The sequence below is a fragment of the Panicum hallii genome, chromosome 5 (genome assembly GCF_002211085.1).
Source record: "Panicum hallii strain FIL2 chromosome 5, PHallii_v3.1, whole genome shotgun sequence".
In the NCBI taxonomy this organism is placed as follows: Eukaryota; Viridiplantae; Streptophyta; class Magnoliopsida; order Poales; family Poaceae; genus Panicum; species Panicum hallii.
This window is the reverse complement of record NC_038046.1, coordinates 48,443,554-48,464,775: the sequence shown is the minus strand read 5'-3', so window position 1 is coordinate 48,464,775 and position 21,222 is coordinate 48,443,554. Positions and strand designations below refer to the sequence as shown.

The window sequence follows — 21,222 nt, the reverse complement described above, 5'->3', positions numbered from 1 at the left end:
GCTCCACACCAAACCGGAGGGTCGAAGACTTGCCGACGAGCCACGAAGACTCCAAGGGCCCGGCACATCGAGATTATGCTGAGGTTCACTCAAAAACAAGCACAAGACATCTACACCTTGCTCTCTCACTCTAACTAGAGCTAATCTAGCACTATCACTCACAAAGCTTATGCTAATGCCTAAGGATTTGATCAATGAGCTCTTGGATGGCTTGGAGAAGGAAAACTCCTTCAGAGTATGGGCGCTTTATATGAACTCCATCAGCCTCAAATGACCCCAGGTGCGGCATTTATATAGGCTAGAGGGCAGCACATAGTCGTTGCATGCTTTTGCCCGAAAAAGTATAAAGCATCGGTTATACTAGTCATAGGTGTCGGTTTATCCGATCACACTGTGCCTGCCTGCTAGCCGTTGAACTCCAACTGTCCGCTTCTGCTAATGTCATTGCACCAACGCCTTGCACCGACAGGTGTTGATTCAACCGGTGCTGAAGGATTTGTTCCTCGAAGCCTTCTGCCGCTTGAAATGCTCTGTATCAATAAACTACCAATGCACCGACGCTTAACTCTAGGGTTTCGGTTCAACCAGTACCTCTAGCACTTCTCCACTTGATCGCCATGCCTTTTCATTGCACCGACGTCTCCCTTCTTACAGCGTCGGTTCAACCGGTGTTATTATCTTGATCATAGTAGTAATTCTCCAATGCACCGGTCAGTTCAAATCTAGGGGCGTAGGTTAAATCAGTCACCTGTTTTCTGCTGCACCTTGTCCAAATCGTTGCTACGGTCATTTGGAAACCCCAAATATATTCTATCTTTGGTTTTCCACTTCACTTTGGACACCTTGACAGCAATTTGGATTGTCTTGTATATGGATTAGCTCCATCCATAGGACCTAGAAATCCTACAAATCTAGAGTTTACAAACTTATTAGTCCCATTGACTATGTTGTCACTCAATAACCAAAATCAGTCAATAACCAAAATCACAATTATAACCTAATGGAGCCATGTTTCTTACACCAAGGCCGGCGTAGCCGCCGTGGCCAGCTATGGCGGGAGCTGCTGCCGAGGCCAGCGCCCAGGCTACGGCGGGAAGCTCAGGCAGGAGGGGGTGAGACAAGCATGAGATGGGGGGGGGGGGGGGGGTTGAGAATGGAGCCATGTTTCTTACACCAAGGCCGGCGTAGCCGCCGTGGCCAGCTATGGCAGGAGCTGCTGCCGAGGCCAGCGCCCAGGCTACGGCCGGAAGCTGTCGGGAAGCTCGGGCAGGAGGGGGTGAGACAAGCATGAGATGGGGGGGGGGGGGTTGAGAAGAGGAGAGAGAGGACGTTAAGTGAATGAGGATAGAAATTAGGGGAGCTTTTTAAAATGTTTACCAGCGTGGCGCTATGGGTCATGCCACGTCGATTTTAGATGCTCTCGTAGCATGTTTGGGATCTGAGATGGACCCTTAACACAGTTTAGAAACCCAAATACACATTTTGAGAGTTTGCAGACCTAAGAGTATCTCAAGCAGATTATTGATCTCTTATACCATATATATTTTCTCTCTTCACTACTAATAACACTTTTTATAATTTTGATAGCAAGTGTTATAGCAAATTACTCAATACATAGGGTAGAGGGAGGAATCCCTTGCATTTGAGCAAAAGGGCGGTGTGCTTTTAGGATCACCAAAAAATATTTTGGTAGGGATGGAATTGGTATTCTGCTGGAGAACCCCTATTAAAAAGGGATAACTTTTTAGTATTAAGAAGAGAGATTGGTATTCTGCTGGAGAACCCCTATTAAAAAGGGATAACTTTTTAGTATTAAGAAGAGAGATGAGTAATCTGCTGTAAATGCAACAAATTTGGAGATCTAGGGAGCATTTTATACTCTAATTACAATTTACAAGTTTTCAAAACGTTTATAACGTTTGCATAGCCATGTAATCCACGGAAAAAAAGTTCTAGATGAATATGAGAATCGTTATCTCCTTGAAAAAAACACCAGAAAGCTAAAGGGAAAATACACGTATAGGAGTATATGAAAAGACGATGCTGTCCTCATCTTATCCACTAGCTTTTCTGCTGGAAACGAAACAAACCATGCTGTTTCCGTTCTTGTCTCTGCTCGCTCTCAACCTTGTGCCAACTGCCAAGTAAATATCAAAGCCGATATGGATTGAAATTGTTGGGGCATGAAATGGACTAGGGAGCAGCAAGCCGGAGCAGACTAGGAGACGACCGGGCGCCGCCCTTTGCCAGGTAGGTGTTCGTCGGGCCCTTCGCCGGCGACGAGCTTCCACAAGGTATGCCCGTCCCTCCCCTCCCCTTCGGTTCCTGCCGTGCGAAACAAAGCACCCCAAACCCTAGTGTAAGCTATTTGTGTTCGGATCTGACCCAATTGGACCCAATTACATGTATATGCATGAAGTATACACATAACTAACTTCGATCTTTTTTTTGCATAATTATCGGTTGTATATGTGTACCTAGGTCCTATCTGCTTGCTTGTCAAAATTCAATCGGCTATGCCAGCAATTTTCTGATTGCTCGATTCATTTAGCTGTGCCCTCCCCTCCTTCACATTGCAGATAGAAGAATGCGCAGATAGTCTAAGCACCCGATCCAGACATCAAGGCAACAATGCTGCACCACCTTAGTGCGCATGTCTCTGCGCACCCAGCGATTCGTTCACCCACTAGGCTTGCTTGTTCTTCCATATTTTGTAACAAAGCAAACAGCAGAATCACCGCTTCACCATCAACCAACCGTGCAAAGTTGCTCCTGCTGCGGGGGTGGCATTCTACGAGGCAGTGGCGCACCATCCCTCTCGCCAGTGGCCAGTCACTGCCAGGATACAGTCCTGACGATGCTGATCAAAGCCTTCAACCAAGCGACAACATCTCTTTCGCTGCTGCAAAGGAGGCTGTCATGTAAGATTGTCTGTTCCATTATATGTAAACGGGCGTCCATACTACTGCTTTGATTTTCACATGTCTCTTGCCCTTTAGACTCTAGGCCACAGCTATATTGCTCTGTATACCAATGTCTATCTACTGGCGTATCATCATCATTCTATTTTGAATCATCCATCTCCAGTTAAAGTAACGAACAATTGCTAAGTTTGACCTGCTTTTGCCATGTTGACTTTGATTTGTACAACCATTGTAGTCTTTACAATTAATTGACATATTTGTGCCTTGTGTAACAATCCGAGGAATAAACAGTGGCCTGAATTCTGTGGGTGTCAGAAGTGAGCTAATTCTTCTAGCTCTACCGGCAGTCTTTGGTCAAGCTATTGATCCAATGGCGCAACTTATGGAGACTGCATACATTGGTAGATTAGGTACCTCCTTTTTGCTGCTATATTTTGTTTTCTTTCACTGTGTGCCAGATTGACTGCTTAAGTTTTATTGCCATAATCCATCCAATGTAGTTTATTCTTGGTACTTCTGTTTTTGGTAGAAGTAGATTTTGTCCTTATGTAAAATAATCTGGTAGCGACACCCAACTCAGTGGCACTATTTTCTAAAAAAAGGAAAATCTGGAAGAAATATACTGTAACTGCAACACTAGCTACAATACAGTATGACTGAAATCAAATAGTACTACTGTTTCACTCTCTATCAATAAGCAACTATTTGGAATATCACAGTAGTGCTGTATATCAACCCATTTCATGCCTCTTTCTATTTTGATTTGTAAGGAATAGGCATATTACTGCATGAACTCATCCATGTGCTAGCATACCGCCTTACGTCTCCTGCATGGCCACTACTCACTAGAAACTACAGATTCTTCTGGCCCTAGTGTGGCAGTTACAGAAGCACATTTTTCTGTAGGAGATTGTGGACTTTGTGAAATACCATGCAGAACCTTATGCATGTTAGAGAATCACCTATGTACATGCCTGGTCTTCTGGAGAAATGTATTGTATCCTTTACTTTCTGCATGAAAGCATCTGTTAGTTGTTGCTCACCTTTAGCATATGTTCTGAAAGGTGCATTGGAATTGGCTTCGGCTGGTATTGGTGTATCGATTTTTAATATTGTGTCAAAGATCTTCAACATACCGTTGTTGAGCATTGCGACTTCATTTGTGGCAGAGGATATTTCTAAGAGTGCTATCAAGCATCCTAGTTCAGGTAGCTTAATCATCAGATAAATGCCAATTTTTTCAACTTAACATATAGTTATGTATATACTTGCTTTATGATTCAGGTGTTAGATTTGATTTCTGATATCATTGCAGGCAAATTGGAGCTTACATCTGTATCATCTGCCTTGATATTAGCTGCTGGAATTGGTGTAATTGAAGCATTAGCATTGTTCCTAGGATCAGGATTGTTTCTTAAACTAATGGGCGTGTCACCTGTATGTTTAGATTATGATTCTTATCACCATATTTTTACTTTATGTTATAGACAATAGAATTTGCAATGACTCTTTGACTGGATACAGAACAAGTACTTTTGCACCTGTTGCAATTAGCTAGATATCTCAGACTAGTCTTTGCACAGGTCTCTCCAATGTATAAGCCTGCAAAACTCTTTCTTTCATTGAGAGCTCTGGGAGCCCCTGCAAATGTGCTTATGTTGGCAGTCCAAGGTATCTTTCGGGGATTCAAGGATACCAAGACTCCAGTGTTTTATATAGGTAACTACCGAGAAATATTATATGTTGCATTTCCTTCCCCCTTTTTTCTATGGAAAATTGTAAAATTCATTCCATTGTCAGTCTGATTTTGGGATCCCCACACAAGGCGTTTTGTTGCAAAGGCCCACCCCTCTACTTGGCTCCATTGCAAAAACCCCCACCGTAGCTGCACTCAGTCAATTCTGTCCGCGGTTTGAGTCAGCTAGCTTGGCCTGTACCCTGTAGTAGCTCCGTGTTGGTGAAAACGACTGGAATTGGCTGAATGCGTGCATGGTGGGGTGTGTTTTTGCATTGTATACTTGTATAGTAGCTAGCCAGGTTCCTGTTTTTTGTTTACATTTCTTTTACCGTTCTTACTTATATTTATCTGCAGTAATTACATCTGCTGTGTTGTGAAATATCACATAATTGCTCCTTTGTGCTTTAAATGTGGATTTTGTTCATAAGCAAGTTTCATTTCATGATGCCTGTATCATTTTCATAATCTTTAGGATTGGGCAATCTCTCTGCTGTAGTCCTTCTTCCTCTACTTATATATGGCTTTCAGCTTGGCATAACTGGAGCTGCAATTTCTACTGTTGTGTCCCAGTAAGTTCTTATTTGTTGTACTTTGTACTCATAAAGTTTAGGTCCCTGAGAGCTGTGGCTACTGGTGCCTACAATTTGAGTCTGTCTAAGATCATTTCCAATCTTGGTGCAGGTACATTATTACAATTCTTCTTATTCGGTCTCTTAGTAAAAGAGCAGTTCTACTTCCTCCGAGACTAGACCAGTTAGAGTTCGGTGGATATCTAAAATCTGGTAAACCTTTGATGCTGCTACTCCGCTAGTCAATTTGTTCAGCTGGGGTGCATTCTGTATTAAACTTCTTCATAATGTGTGTTTACCGGCTTTTATAGTATCTTTTATTATACACATTGTGCCATTTATCAGATTGGTGATTTGAACTATTTTGGTTAATTTAGAAATTGGAACCATTCATAATTCCATTTCTGGCAGCACGATGCATTTAATTTGGTCCAACTCAAATCTATGAAACAAAAAAGAGTAGTCGAGTGCCTATGTTCTAGCTGAAGACTATTGGCCTTTATAAAGTCCTCATTCTCTGGCCACTTTTATATCTTCGCCATAACCCAGAATAAATGAGCTAACACATTGATATATGGAGTATGGACTATGGACATTGTGATAAAAGTATCCATTTGTGCTCTTTGCGTCTTTGAAACCATTTCAAATTAGTTATCTGTTTTTTAGGACTTAGGAGGAGTATTTACTGTGTGACTAATACTACTATAAAACAAAGCCAGTATTTGCAAGCAGCCAAGCACCATAAAGTATGCTGTCAGTGATAAAATCCAGGCCTACAGCATAGTATTTTCAGATCTCATGTCAACCTTCTGGGCACAAATATGCTCATGCTCTGTTTTCCTATTTTCTTCTTGTTTTCTGTATTCTTTTGGCTTTTTTACTTTCATTATCTATGTATTCTTGGAATTTGTAGGTGGTATGCTGCTGGGGAGAACTCTCTCAATTCTATTAACTATGACCATTGGTACATCAATGGCTGCTCGACAAGGCCCAACAGCTATGGCTGCTCATCAGATTTGTTTGCAAGTATGGCTTGCTGTGTCTTTGCTTGCTGATGCTTTAGCTGTTTCTGCCCAGGTATGTATTTTCAGTTTTTGAAATCATCCTCCCTTTTCTTTTGGTTTTCCTTAGCCCTACCAGCCTACTATGCTATATCAGAGCCTGCAAACTTCTAGTATATACTATTAGATACTGAGATTATTCTAGCTCGATGATCTGATCATTAATGTAGACTTCATATCCAGGGGTGCTGGTGTCCCCAATTGTGAATTTATCATGTTGCAGTGTTTCAAAAATCTGTCAAAACATCATGTATGCAGTATACAAAGTTATGTATAGCTGCAATAATTCGTTTCCAATTCATCCTAAATATCAAGAAACGAAATATTTAAGAAGTCAATCTGGCACTGTTCATCATGTACTGACTGCAACGTCTTGTTTCTTGAATCTCAACATCAAAGATGAATTTGAGATTGAACTTTTCAGGTTTCTGAAACTTTTTGTATACTACATATTTTTTTCTGATGATTTTTTACCTATATTTATGATAAAGGGGATACCCGAACCCCAACCCCTGGACACCAATGAATTGCTGTCGGATGATGATCTATCATTTACAATAGTCCAAGTGACTCTGCTTTCATTTTTAGGCACTAATAGCAAGCTCTTATGCAATAGTGGACTACAAAAGGGTTCAGAAGATAGCAATGTTTGCGTTGCAGGTGATTGTATTTCACTTATTTTTATTTAAATTTAGTTTATGATATGGTTGCACGTTCTTACTATTCTTGTATATTTTTCTCTCTTGCAGATAGGAGTAGTTAGTGGATTAGCCTTGGCTGTTGGTTTGTATGCCTCATTTGGCAATATAGCTAGACTATTTACCAGTGACCAAGAGGTCCTAATGGTTGTCAAATCATGTGCATTGGTAAACCTTCCAACATTACTGTTAGTTTCTATGTAATCTGCATTTTTCTAATGTTAACTTTCGTTTCAGTTTGTCTGTGCCAGTCAACCAATTAATGCCCTGGCATTCATCTTTGATGGTCTACACTACGGTGTATCAGATTTTGACTATGTTGCTCAAGCTACTGTATGTGAACTATCGCTCACTAGCTTTTGGTATCCTTTGGTTTTTCAGTTGTTCACTGATTTCTTGAATTCTCTTCCTATAGATTGCGGTCGGGGTCATGTCATCACTGGTCCTGTTATGGGCTCCATCTGTATTCGGCTTGGCTGGAGTCTGGGTTGGTTTGACTACACTCATGGGGTTGCGCATGGCTGCAGGCATCTTGAGGTGATAACGTTTTTTATTCTATTTTCATTTATGATTCTGAAATTTATTATCTTTTCTATTCTATTTTATAATAAACATATTGTGCTGTTATGTGACATGTAACTATCTCCCTTTTTTCGTGTGCGTGGTTTAACTAATTTCATTAAGATCGATGTTGGCTTAGAAGTGAAATCGATAATAGTAGCCGTTGAAGACTGCCTGCCATGCTGGTCACGAGGAACAGCGTACATCAATGCCAGCAAGCATTGTTTTTTCTTTGATCTTTCAGAGATCCTGACTGTTTTGTGACACGTTTTCAAACCATCAGCGTGGTAGGTGAATTTTATGTCATTTTCTGCGCATCAACTGGGACCTGGCTGCATATGGTTATCTAACAATTTCTTCATTTCATGAACACACCCTCTGGTTGGTAAAGGCACAGTTTTGGAGTTGCTTATTAAAAGGAACACCTTGAAATCTTTTTTGCTTTTTTCATTGATGCAATGGATACTTTTTTATACGCTGATATTAATTAGTGAACTCACTGGGCAAACCTCAGGTTGCTATGGAAATGGGGTCCTTGGTCATTTTTGCATGAGGAGCCATAAATTGAGGTTTGTCAATTATCAGCCTTTGCAGTTCGGAATATGTCTTCGTTCTGCAGTATGTTTCCAATGACGAAAATTGTTAAACTTATTACTGGAGATTTGCATAACTGCAAAATGCTATCTGCCATCAAGTGTCAGGACTCACTCAACCCGTACTCTGGCGCTCCCCTGGCTCAAACAAGATCTGACTTCATTGCAATTCTTGTTGGGAGAACTCTGAGCTGCTAGACCCTTGGAGCTGCCACATGCTGCTGTAGTGCTGTCATGATACAAGCACAAGGAGCGATACGGAGTGTCCATGCAGCCAATTATCTCACTTGGCACAGGTGCTTCAGCAGAGGTAGATTTGGATCCAGTTGTAGGCCATATGTACATTTTCTGTGGCGTGTTGTTTCCAGATCAATGTCAGCAGAGACTAGTTTCATAACATGAGAAGGTGCTATTGTTCAGCTCCGTTTTGTAACATTTGCAGTGATGTCTATTAATTTAGTTGAAGCCAACGTCAGATGCTAGTAGCTCTGTTTCAAAAGGAGGCGCTAGGCGGGCACTATCCAGAGTATCACCGCCTAGCTGCTGCTAGGCGTTTTTCCACCTGGAGGGGTTTCGAACTTGATCTATGTACGAAAATGGGACAATCAGAAATGAAGAAAGATGAACTATTCTTCATGAGGCTCACAAGCGCATTATAATATGTCATATTTCTTCTATTTAGAAAGGCGTTACTCTAACTGACTAGAAAAGGTACGACCGTCTAGGTACTAATAAGATCGAGTCAATCAGCAGGATCAGATCTAGCTGACCACGATCATGTGCCCTCCATGAAAGATTAAACCTCGACTAGCTGACTTGGCAGCTGCGAGTGTTGGTGTAGAGAAATCTTGTTCTCCCACCGTGATTAAGGTACAGACTCCTGATTTTACTAAAGGAAAAAATCTAATTTATATCCTCGAACTAACTATCACAAAAATCTGATTTTCAAAACTATAAAACTAGATAATTTAGGATATCCAACTGTCGAAACCGAGTAAATTTGAGCCTTTAGGTAGTTTTAAAGACAGTTTTTCATTTTGTGAAAATTAAAAATATTTAAATTTAAACTAAAAAGATCATAAGTTAGTTATTTTAAATAAAAATATGAAACGAGCACCAGCATTTGTTTGCTTGTAGTTATACCCATTATTTTTTAATAAATATGATTCAAGTAAAGTAATAGTAGATAGGCTACATTTTTTAAAAAAATTGGTACTAGTTTATATTTTCTAATTTAAAATAAATTAGTTTTCATTTTTTAGATCTAACTAGAATTTTTATTTTAAAAAATATAAAACCACATTTGAAACCACCCAAAGGGCTAAACTTGGCCAGTTTTGATAGTTGGATGACCCTCGTTATCTACTTTTATAGTTTAAGATTGAAAATTGAACTTTTATGATAGTTCGAAGGTATAAACAAGATTTTTCCCTTTTACTAATACTCCTATAGTGAACCAGAAAATGGTTAGCAACTATCAAAATTATTGATATCCGTATATGCTAAAACATAAATATGGATACCGATATCTGCATCCTTTTTAAATTGGACACTAAAATGGATGTATCTGAATTTGTTTCAATCAAATTTTTGTATGCAAATTCGAATTCATATATGGAAATATGGATATGGATGGATATCCTATATGATCCGTGATATTTGTAAATAATAAAGTACGTGTTAAGGCTATGTTTTAGCTTCTACATCTGACTCTTGACTGTGGATCCAAGTAGTATTTTCACCACTCAGACATTCTTTAGTATGTAACTATATTATTTTAAAACTATTTCAATATAGCTCGTATTCAACTTTTAAAGTTTAACAATTTAAAAGTTGAAAGTTTGTCTCTATGACCCATGGCTAATAGTACTAATTTTGATATGGCTAATCATATGTAGTATTGATTTAATACAACTAATTTATTTGCTTTAGAATATTACTAAATATATTAATTTTAGTTAATATATGGCCAATAATATTCAATTTAAATTTTGAATAGAGCATATTCAACTTTTTAAAGTATAAACTATTTAAACGTTGTACAAGTAGACTTATTTTGAAAGTATTCTAAATTTGTCTATATGACTAATTATAACTTGACACTATAATGTTTCTAATATATAGCCCACACTGTATTTTATTGACTAATGATGTATTCAATAGTTAATATCACTCCTGTTGTGTAATTTATAATTAGAATACTATTTAATTGTGTATAATTTTAATTATACCAGCGGTTGAAATGCCTAAATATTGATTTTGATCTCTACCGGTACGATTCTGTTTACCCAAAACTATTAGTAACACAAATTAATATCTGCAGACAAGCATATAAACTACTCTCTGCGTTTTCTGCGTTCCAAATTGTAGATCGTTTTAATAAATTTAGATATATAATTTTTTGCTATATACGTAGATATAGTATATATGTAGGTGCATAACTAAAATATGTATCTACATACATTTATTAAAATGACCTATAATTTGGAATAGAGAAAAAAGATATACAAACTAATCCAGATTCTAATCATGTTCGTATTCGAGTATATCTAATTTCATATGGATATTCAAACTAGAGTATGAAAATTAAAACCATCCCAACTCGAATTCTCGTCGGACTAGATTGGACACAGTTGCGCCATGTCAAGAGACGAACTACAATTCTAGTTGCGTCATGTCAAGAGACGACCTACAATTCTAGTTGCATCATGTCAAGGGACGTTGAAGAATATAAAAGCAAGTATTATAACATTCTGCAAGGAGGCTGAATATTGAGGTGGAGGAGAGAAGAGAAGAGAGAGAGGAGGAGCGGGCTGTAAGCTTGCAACCGGTTTCGACACAACAACTAAGAAATTTTTATGAAAAGCAAGTGGAGTATGAATTAATGGTGAAGAGATCAGAGTTGTAGGAGTGGGTTGAGAAATAGACTGCAAAATTATTTGCAGCTGGTGGCCGACTGTATTATTAATTTTACTCTAAGGGTTGGAGAGAATAATAAATAATGCATCTCCTTTCCTCGTTCTCGGGTGTAGCCTAGCCCTGCTCTGCTACTGCTTCCTCGTCGTCCGCAACCGACTCGTTCGTCTCCCACCCCAGCAAGAATCACAGCCGCATCCCAACTCCGAAACCGAAGCGGCAGGGCCCCGCGCGCGCCCGTTTAATCCTTCCGTTCCCGGCGTCCGCCCGTCCCCCACCTTTACAAACCGGACCAGACGCCTCGCCTCGCGTCGCCTGCCACGCGAGCGTTCGGTTCTTCCTCTTCTCCTCGCGCGCGCGCGCCTGCTATCTCACAAGCATCCGCGGTGCGGCAAGCTCTTCTCCTTCTCGGCGGGGCGCGTCGGCCGCGCGTGGAGCAGACATGGAGGTCGAGTACCACGAGGTGAGAGGACCCCGCCCCGCGCATTGCGGCCGCTTGCTCGTCGGTTTCCTTGTTCTTTTTTCGCCCGGAGATTTCCTTCCTGATTTCCTTTTGCGCGTGTGCTCGTGGCTGGGCCGCCGTGGATTGGATCGGACGGAGCAGGAGTACGTGAGGAGCTCGAGGGGCGTGCAGCTCTTCACCTGCGGCTGGCTGCCCGCCGCGGCGGCGCCCAAGGCGCTCGTCTTCCTCTGCCACGGTAAGTCACTGGCTCAGCACAGCGCGGCACGCGTTCTAATTAACGACCTTAGCTGTAAGTTTTCAGTTATCTCTGTACTTAGCTTCTCAGTTACCTGTCATTGCTCATTGTGTTGGTGCTGTTGCTCGTTGCAGGCTACGGCATGGAGTGCAGTGTCTTCATGAGAGGTAATTAACGCCCCCTCCGTCCCACGCTTCATCATAAGTATTCTTCTAGTAGTTTGCTGTGCTCTTGCTTGCTTTAATTTATGTGGTTCTTTATTTTGGTTGGCCTCTTTTCCCGTATTTCCTTTAAGAAAAAAGAGTGAGGATGACATCAGGAAGGAACATTAGTGCTGTTTCTGAAGAGCTTGAGGGGCTTTTTTCTCGGTTTTTATCCCTTTTGGTAAACATCTTGCTTTGCATTGACAATCGCCTTCGAACCCCTTGTCGAAGGAGATAAAAATCTCCGTATCCTGCTAGTATTCTCATCAACCGTGGCCGTACACACGCCGCATTGTATTCTATGCTTGTACAGCCATTGATGAGTTCACCTGCACCGCTAGCTATTTCCTCGTGCATCCGGTAGCATATCTATTCAATGCTCTGCCCTCTGCCTTGGCAAATCTTGACCTCATCGACCTGCCTGCTACCGGCCCGTAAAAGCTTCAGGTTTCAGCAGCTGGAGCAAATACGTAGCAAGTCCTTTCTTTTCTTCTCGTAAACAAAAAATTACCGTCTATCGTTCGACTTATCTGTGCCGATTAGCACATCATCATCCTGCTGCCACGTTCAGTAGCTGTTCCTTTGTCACCTGGTAGTAACAGCTTGCAGCTGCTCCATCTGCTAGTTTCAGAGAATCGACGACCCCTTCCCGTTTGGTTTCGTCAGTACCATATACCTGCGCCTAGCAACGCGAGCGCGCAACTGCTCAATCAGGTCGTAGCTTGAAAGCAGCATCCAGCTTAATCTAGTGGTAACACTCGCTGCAGGATGCGTCACGGTCCATGGATGCTGACAGTCGCATTAGAATAGATTAGAGCCTGCATGCGACGCACTGCTAGGAGTTTTACATCAGGCGAGGACTCCTGCTGCCGACTGAAAGGGAAAGCAGGAGCAGTTACTCACTCCTTTGCTAGCTAGGGCTTCCTTCCCTGACGCTGCCTGCCCCCTCCTCCGCTCCGCATTCAAACGCCGTCCCGGGTAGGTCGGCCCGATTCAAGGCACCTGCCGGCACCGCTTCGCTCCCATTCGTCCTAACCCAGCAGCCTGCATAAGCAGTTGATCATAATCATATTTTTGGTAGCTGCACAGCTTAATTGTCTCTGACCAAAGGCTGTAGCCTTCTCTGAATTCTCATTTGGTTGCTTCATGGTTAACAGCGGTTTTAGTGGTGGTTAGTCTTTAGCCAACGCCTTGTGCACGTGCTTGTGCTGGCCTCGCTCCGATCATCCTAGCTGCACTAGTGTTGGTCAGGGAGGTGAACAGGCCCTGCAATAAATTTCACTGGAGGCAAAGCGTATAACATGAAATTGTTGAAAAGATAAAAAAAAGTTGAAAAGAATAAAAAACTGAAAGTAACCTGTGGAAAGACTGACATTATCCAACAAGCACGTCTCGTGTCCTGATCCTTTTCTTAGATACTCGTCAGATCCTTGCTTCTGGCCATCGCTTTCACCTCTTTCCCCATCTAGTAGGCGTTGTTGATGAGCCACCACCAACCTATACGCACCTGCAGCCCCTCAAATCCTCAAATCATGTTTAGCTCAGGGCAGTCAGTCCCTGTCAAGATCCAGACCCCAAACCAAACACCATTTTCCCTTTTCACGCCGCGGTTGGACACACGAGTACCTTTCGACGCCGCCGGGGATCGATCGGAGGGGGGATGAGCTGCCCCCGACCAACCGCCGGCCGGGCTACCATCGCCTCCGATCCCCGGCGGCGACAGTAACCAGCCTCGCCCCACGTCGATCAGATCTCGAAATTCTGATGACAACCGCCGTGTTGTCGGTGTCTGCGTCGTCATTGAGTCACGTTGGGGTGGGCCGAGGGTACCAGTACCACCAGGCCATCGCGGCCGCTTCGTTGTCGAGGAAGAAGAAGCGGCTGTGTACTTGCCTCCCGTTTCGCAGGTTGTACCGGCGCTAGGTAGGAGGCTGGATGGAGGCTCTTAATCATTATGAGTATATGTGATCGTAGTAGCGGTGTGGTGGTCACTGCTCACTAATAATGTGCTCCCTCCTTTCAAAAGGTGAAAAGTATGTCATGTTCTTAAGGCGTAATTAGGAAACCCTACAAAATATTATGATTTTAAACCATGTTTGCTCGTGTTTTCTCTAAGTACCTCTTGCTCGTATTTAGACCATGTTTGCTCCTTTTCAGTTCTCAGCCTAATCACTTTTTTCAAAAAAGAAACTAATATTTTTGTTTTTCTTTCAAAGTATATTGGTCCTTTTTAAATCTCAGCATGATCTTTTTTTCGTTTAAAAGCCAGTTGATGCATGAAACTCAATAATACGAGCATATTACTCTTCTCAAATAATGATGTCCTGCTAGTTCATAAATGCACTGAGAAGAAGATTAGGCATATAGGCCCATGAGAGAGCCCTTCTAGAAGGTCGTCATCGATGGTGGCCTCACAGACTCACAGCTCAGGGCGACCACCACCACCGGCCCCAAGCGCTCTGCAGGTCGGCTTGATGGCGCCGAGCCTTAACTGCGTGGAGGTTGCAGGGAGGGCGGGTGCACAGCAATGGCGGGAATGGCCAAACATGTGGAGTGGAGTCCTGGTGGGGTGGGCAGGCCTCATTTATAGTGGATTGAAGGCATTCCTCCCTCTTTCGGCTGCTTGATTTCTATGGGATTAAAAAAGTCTGTTGTAACTGTTTTTAGTACTATAAATGATTAGCTATATGTTTCAGAAAAGCACAGTACAAATAAGCTAAGTTAGAAACTGTGCTAAAAAACATTAAAGAATAAGTTCTTTCGGGCAAATTAATAATCCGCACAATGCCTAAGCAACCCTGCAACCCAAGATTCTGAAACGCAATTTGGATCAGAAACAGATGGCCTTCAGAGCTGTTTCTTTTCTTCTTCTTTGTTTCCTGCTCTGTTTCTGATTCTAACAATTCAAATGCATGGATGATCGTTGAATGCAGAATGCGGCGTGCGGCTGGCGGCAGCCGGGTACGGCGTGTTCGGGATCGACTACGAGGGCCACGGCAAGTCCATGGGCGCCCGCTGCTACATCCGCAGCTTCCGCCGCCTAGTCGACGACTGCCACCACTTCTTCAAGTCCGTCTGCGGTGGGTCGGGCTGCATTGCCATCTGGAATCGACATTCCCGTTGCCTGATCACATTCTGAAATCTCTGAACTTTTTCTGCATGCAGAGCTTGAGGAGTACCGGAGCAAGAGCCGGTTCCTGTACGGCGAGTCCATGGGCGGCGCGGTAGCGCTGCTGCTGCACAGGAAGGACCCCGCCTTCTGGGATGGCGCCGTCCTCGTCGCGCCCATGTGCAAGGTCAGTACTCCTCGAGTTTCAGTTCTTTTGCTTTAGGATCATTGCATGAACTGAAAAACTCTTGTTCTGCTGTCGGTGAACGCAATCTGATTCATTCAGATATCGGAGAAGGTGAAGCCGCACCCGTTGGTGATCACGCTCCTGACGCAGGTGGAGGACGTGATCCCCAAGTGGAAGATCGTGCCCACCAAGGACGTCATCGATGCCGCCTTCAAGGACCCCGTCAAGCGCGAAAAGGTCAGCCTGTCAAACCATAGAACCAGAGGCATGATTGAGCGCTGCATTTGCCAACTCTTTTCCTTTTACAAACTTTTTGCTATGTAAAACGATGATGTCTGACTGGAACGCTCTGGTGCTTCTGCCATGCCAAGCAGATCAGGAAGAACACGCTCATCTACCAGGACAAGCCGCGGCTCAAGACCGCGCTGGAGATGCTCAGAACCAGCATGTACATAGAAGACAGCTTGTCACAGGTGCCACTCTTAACGCTTTCACTCTCAGTCTCGCATTACTTGGCTGATGACGTCGTTCGAAAAAAAACAATTCTACGGTAAAAGCGTGTCAGTCACATGAAGCTAAACGCTGGCTCTGAACTCTTCTGCGGACTTGTTTTGTCAGGTGAATCTGCCGTTCTTCGTGCTGCACGGCGAGGCTGACACGGTGACAGACCCGGAGATCAGCCGCGCGCTGTACGAGCGCGCGGCCAGCGTGGACAAGACAATCAAGCTCTACCCGGGGATGTGGCACGGCCTCACCGCCGGTGAGCCCGACGAGAACGTGGAGGCCATCTTCTCCGACATCGTCGCCTGGCTCAACGAGCGCAGCCGCAGCTGGACAATGGAGGACCGCCTCAGGAAGATGACGCCGGCGCCCGGCAAGTTCATCGATGGCAAGAACGGCGGCGAGGCGCCGGCTCACGCACGGCCTCAGCGACAGCGCCGAGGCTTCCTCTGCGGGCTCACCGGCCGAACGCATCATCACGCTGAGATGTGAAAGATAGAACTGCCGGCACTGATCAGATGTGCACCTGGTTGAACAATGGCGAATAAGGAAGTGGTGATGCGCATTTTGTAATATAGAAGTCTCGATGTTTTTGTCAGAGTTGTGTATGACCAACCATTCCCTTCCCTCCGTTGCAGTGAACGTTTGCTCAATATAATGATCAAAGCTTTTGTCCCATTTCGGTTCGCCACTCATGCTGAAACATGTACTATGAGCTTATAACCTTAATGTATTATTAGCAACCCAGATTACCTGTTAACAACACCGTTACAAATGGTATGCAGTTATATATAGAATTATTACAGGCAGAAGAACCAAAAAGAAAAGAACAGCATTACAGCAGTACCAAGATATTTTGGTAGTATCCAACATATTCTAAGAACTACGTATGCAGCCATGACCTTTTGTCCGTGTTGTACAGAGCAGCCAAAGGGCATATACCACCAAAACTGTCCAGATCGTTTGCTCCCTTCCTCCCATTTTCGTGCCATGTGATCATACAGACTGAACAAATGCGTCACTTTCATGGTGAGGATTAAGAAAGGCCACCAGCTGCCTCAGTGGATTCTTCCTGGTCCCCGAAGATACGTTTGCGGAAGTCAGTGACCATGAGGGGAAGGCCCTCATGTAGGGGAACCTTGGGCTCCCAGCCAAGAAGTTCTTTGGCACGGCTGATGTCAGGCTTCCGCTTATGTGGATCATCTGCAGTGTTTGGGCGGAACTCAATGTGCGCTTCTGGGTCGATGGTGTCCTGGACCACCTTAGCCAGCTCCAGCATCGTGAATTCACCAGGGTTTCCCAGGTTGAATGGTCCAATGTGCTCCCCTTCCATCAGCTTCATCAGCCCTTCAACCTGCAGAAAGTGCCATATCAGTATCAGATTCAGTAATTTATACTGCCTATAGAATCAGAGAAATTGGATAGAACTAAATGACTGATCCTCATCATCAAGCATGGTTTCTGAATAATTGGACGTTTTTGCAAGAAATCATTAACAAACAGATCTTTAGATAAATATGCACTAAATATCTCAGAGCAATAAGCATAGGATATATTGAATCATTTCAGGGATGTTATTAACATTGAGATATCAACTGTGCAGATAGTTTCTCTAGTATGCCAAGGATACTGTGCAAAAGGCACTCATATGACGTGTACTTTTTCTAGGGAATTTTGATTGGATAGGTTTGTTCAAACATATCATTTGGGTAATAGAGGGACCCACCAAATCCGAGACGTACTGAAAGCTCCTAGTCTGCTTGCCATCACCATAGACAGTCAAAGGCTCCTTCCTCAGCGCCTGAAAACCATAATTCCACGAGGAGCATTTCAATATACAAAAAATGAGGTGCATAGGCATCAAGGTGCCAAAAGAGGAGCCTGCAACTGGTGGCTACCTGAGCAACGAAATTGCTGACAACACGGCCATCATCGATGCACATGCGAGGACCATATGTGTTAAAGATCCGGGCGATCCTTACCTAAATTGAAAACAAAGTAACATAATGTACTACATCCCACAAAAAATAATCTGAATGCTATTGATCTCAAGCATTTAAATAGCACAAAAACCTCAAGGTTGGCACCGCGGTGGTAGTCCATGGTTAATGTTTCAGCGGTGCGCTTACCCTCATCATAGCAGCTCCTGACACCTATAAGTAAAACAGATGTATTTGCATTAGTAAATGCCTTCGAAAACAAGTAAAACCTTAGAATAATTGAAATCAAACAGTATGTGATATAACATGAAAAAGGCTGCAATTAGGATAGGATTAGCTGTTACTATCAAGATCATCAATCTCTTTTCAGGTGCTTGATTCCTCTTTCATCCTTATTGGTTGCACTAGTCTGGTTAAACAAAGCAGACCTAGTGTGGACTTATCATATTCTTCTTTTATTAGGCAGGGATCCACATAATGGATGTCCTCCTTGGGAACCAATTCTACCAACCAAAAGTGTCTATTTCCATGTCAAAGATCCAAAACATGTATGCCAACCAAATTAGGATACCAGGACCACATTTTCCAGCATTTCTAATCACAGCCAAATATCCCTTTGCTGAACAGTTTATATGAGCAATAGCTTCACAGCCAATGCACACACTATCTATTATTGGATTCTTTAGTCATTGTGTTTCTGAAGAAAAGGAATCACTTTTTTTTTTAAAAAGAAATATAATTATCTTGAACCAACCTAACTATTGTATTCACAGTAAGGTGCCCAGAAATCAATGCCAACAATGAAGATATTCCTGTACTTTCTACTAAGCTCCCATGTCAACTCAATCGATCTGTTTGAGGAAACTTTTGCATCAACAAATTCAAAAAACAGAATCTTATAAAGAAGAGTTGTTACCGATAGGATTGACATTGCCCCAGTAAGTTTCCACCTGAGGGTGCTGGAGGGGGTCACCATAGACCTCACTAGTGCTGGTTAGTAGAAACCTTGCACCAATCCTCTTTGCCAATCCAAGCATATTCAGTGTCCCAACTACATTTGTCTTGTGCCATCTCAAAGGTTAAAGTTCACAATAACATTTCAAAAAGATAGAGCAAGCACTAGCATGTAAAACAGCTTTCTTCTTTGACGTTTTGACTCTTTCAGGTTCTAGTTTGGTAGCTAGGCACTTAGGCTTTGCCTCCCCTAAGCACTAGCACTAGTAGTTGGAAAAAAGAAAGACATATGACAATGAAGTTAAGTGATAGATACACGACATTGATTAGAAAAGAAAAGGGTGGTGATATCAATGTACGATTTTTGCAACTACAATCCAGACTTTGTCAAAAGTGGAGAAAACTACAAAACTCAACTAGGTCCAAAGTCCGCGTGCAGCTTTGACCTTTACTCCTATTACAAGTTAGAACGACATGAAGCAATCATTTTCACCAAAACTAGAATTAGCAGGCAACCCAATCCGCGATCACCAGATCCAAGAAGCTTTCTTCAGAGTAACCCAATCACTGAATTTTGTATGTCTGAGAGTAAACACCGATTTGAAGTATACAAAAACAATAAAAAAGAAAACAACGCACAGCACACTTCCTATCAAGAAAATCAAAATCTCCTCCGAAATTGTACATGATCCGTTCAAATACTGTAGTTTTACTGAGTCTTACCATCCAAAAGTTAATCGAACCCATAAAATCTATCCGAAATAAACAAAATTAAACAAAAAAGAAAAGGCCACACCAAGCACCTTAGCAATCAATTAAGCCACAGCCATCAATCATCAAAATGTTAATAATTAAATGAACTAAATTTGTATTAGCATTCAGATTCAGAGGAAGCAACTGAGCAAGGATATGATGGTCTTGATTGGGTTGTACTTGTAGTGCACGGGGCTGGCCGGGCAGGCAAGGTGGTAGATCTGGTCGACCTCGAGCAGTATGGGCTCGACGACATCGTGGCGGATCACCTCGAACCTGGGGTTCTGTAGGTGGTGCGCGACGTTCCCCTTGCGCCCCGTGAAGAAGTTGTCCACGACGATCACGCTGTCGCCGCGCTCCACCAGCCGATCCACCAGGTGGCTCCCCACGAACCCGGCGCCGCCCGTCACGAGCACCCGCAGCGCGCGCCGCCGCAGTCCCAGGGGCACCTTGCCGCCGACGGAGGACTCGCGGAAGGACGGGTGCCCGGCGACGGCGAGGTGTCTGAATCCGGCCGACGCGTCGGGGTAGGACGAGGTGGATGTGGAGGAGGAGGAGAAGGTGAAGAGGGCGGCGGCGAAGAGCATGCCGGCGAGGGCGAAGACGGGGCGGTGCTCGGCGGCGGCGTAGCGGGCGGCGCGGGAGAGCCAGGAGAGCGGCTTGGAGGGCTTCGGGGAGTACTCCCCGCCGTCGGAGGCGGAGCAGTGCGCCGCGGCGCCGCCCCGGTACGTCAGCTCAGACGCCATCTCCGGCGAAGGGCCTGGGCACAAATTTCAGTTGGGGATTTGGACCGGTCTGCGAAGTAGGAGGACGGAAGGAGTCGGCAGCGAAGAAAAAAGGTTTATATGCGAGAGGTGAACGGGAGCTGCGCGTTGAAACGATACGGGACGTCGGATCGGTGGTGGACGGCAGCGATGGTAGATTTGTCGGTGCGGCACGCCACCTCGCGAACGCTCACCGCTTTCCCCGCTTCTTGCTCCACGACCTCACCTACGCTAAAACAGATTTCCTAAAAAAAGGATCAAGCAGGTCTTAACAACGTATCAAGCAAATTTCAATGAAGATTCAAAGAGGTTAACCCAAGTGTTAGCTAAAAATGAATTATGAGTACAGTTCCAACTTCCAACTGACCAAATGAGATTTTAAACAAACCACATGCAAGTTTTGGAACCGCTCTACACTACATGTTCCAAACCGTTTAATATATAAGTGTTAAGCAATTAGTATGCTCACTTACACCACACATGTAGTCACCGTTCTTCACCTCTTCTCGACCAGGGCCTTGTTTAGATGCTCTTCAAATTGCAAATGTTATAAACCGGAATACTGTAGCGTTTTCGTTTGTATTTGACAAATTTTATCTAATCATAGATTAACTAGGCTAAAAAGATTCGTCTCATGATGTACAATTAAACTGTGCAATTAGTTATTTTTTTACATATATTTATTGCTCCATGCATATGTCCCAAAATTGATGTGATGGAGAGAGAATGTAAAAAGTTGGAATTTGGAGGGGATCTAAACAGGCCCCAGCCTTGCCGTGGGAAAGGTAAAGTGGCACTGGCTAGTTGCAAAACTACAGTACACAACAAGAACTCATCTTCAATGTCGCGCCACTATGGCCGGTTAGAGATAGAGCTTAGGGTTGTCGAATAGGCGGTTCTCATACGAAGCATAGAAACGTAGAATAAGATTGTTGATTATTGGGCGACGGTGGTTCGTTACCTGTAGCGCAGCGAGGAAACGCTGCATATATATCCCAAATTACGAGGGGTAGAGGACTGTCGGTTAAGCAAGAGTTGGGGGCACCATGACGA

At 43.5% G+C, this 21,222-nt stretch overlaps 3 protein-coding genes across 6 annotated transcripts; 2 read left to right on the top strand and 1 right to left on the bottom strand.

Annotated features, from left to right (window-relative positions):
* Positions 1 to 2,076: 2,076 nt before the first annotated feature.
* Positions 2,077 to 8,619, top strand: LOC112893307 (protein DETOXIFICATION 45, chloroplastic-like). 4 transcript variants are annotated; one of them, XR_003228770.1, is made up of 15 exons: positions 2,077 to 2,294; positions 2,580 to 2,921; positions 3,204 to 3,334; positions 3,989 to 4,132; positions 4,240 to 4,361; positions 4,508 to 4,643; positions 5,135 to 5,231; positions 5,344 to 5,444; positions 6,145 to 6,308; positions 6,881 to 6,952; positions 7,042 to 7,158; positions 7,228 to 7,323; positions 7,406 to 7,527; positions 8,066 to 8,169; positions 8,247 to 8,619. XR_003228770.1 is itself a non-coding variant. In XM_025960558.1 (15 exons), the coding sequence occupies exons 2-14, from the start codon at positions 2,632 to 2,634 to the stop codon at positions 8,112 to 8,114; spliced, it is 1,629 nt and encodes a 542-aa protein (XP_025816343.1). In that variant the 5' UTR covers positions 2,077 to 2,294; positions 2,580 to 2,631; the 3' UTR covers positions 8,115 to 8,120; positions 8,247 to 8,619. The 4 variants fall into 4 exon arrangements, 3 of the variants coding, with proteins under 3 accessions (XP_025816343.1, XP_025816342.1, XP_025816341.1); XM_025960558.1 differs by having other exon boundaries at positions 3,216 to 3,334; positions 8,066 to 8,120; XM_025960557.1 differs by having other exon boundaries at positions 8,066 to 8,120; positions 8,253 to 8,619.
* A 2,570-nt stretch (positions 8,620 to 11,189) lies between these two features.
* On the top strand, positions 11,190 to 16,436 carry LOC112893061 (caffeoylshikimate esterase-like). Its single transcript, XM_025960218.1, has 8 exons — positions 11,190 to 11,523; positions 11,665 to 11,758; positions 11,893 to 11,925; positions 14,895 to 15,041; positions 15,127 to 15,257; positions 15,357 to 15,494; positions 15,632 to 15,730; positions 15,876 to 16,436. Exons 1-8 carry the CDS (start codon positions 11,503 to 11,505, stop codon positions 16,248 to 16,250), a joined length of 1,038 nt encoding a protein of 345 aa, XP_025816003.1. The 5' UTR covers positions 11,190 to 11,502; the 3' UTR covers positions 16,251 to 16,436.
* Positions 16,437 to 16,472: 36 nt separating this feature from the next.
* On the bottom strand, positions 16,473 to 20,221 carry LOC112893060 (UDP-glucuronic acid decarboxylase 2-like). Its single transcript, XM_025960217.1, has 6 exons — positions 19,564 to 20,221; positions 18,615 to 18,762; positions 17,832 to 17,911; positions 17,657 to 17,740; positions 17,485 to 17,559; positions 16,473 to 17,112 (listed from the first exon to the last, which is right to left on the bottom strand). The coding sequence occupies exons 1-6, from the start codon at positions 20,149 to 20,151 to the stop codon at positions 16,795 to 16,797; spliced, it is 1,293 nt and encodes a 430-aa protein (XP_025816002.1). The 5' UTR covers positions 20,152 to 20,221; the 3' UTR covers positions 16,473 to 16,794.
* Positions 20,222 to 21,222: the final 1,001 nt, after the last annotated feature.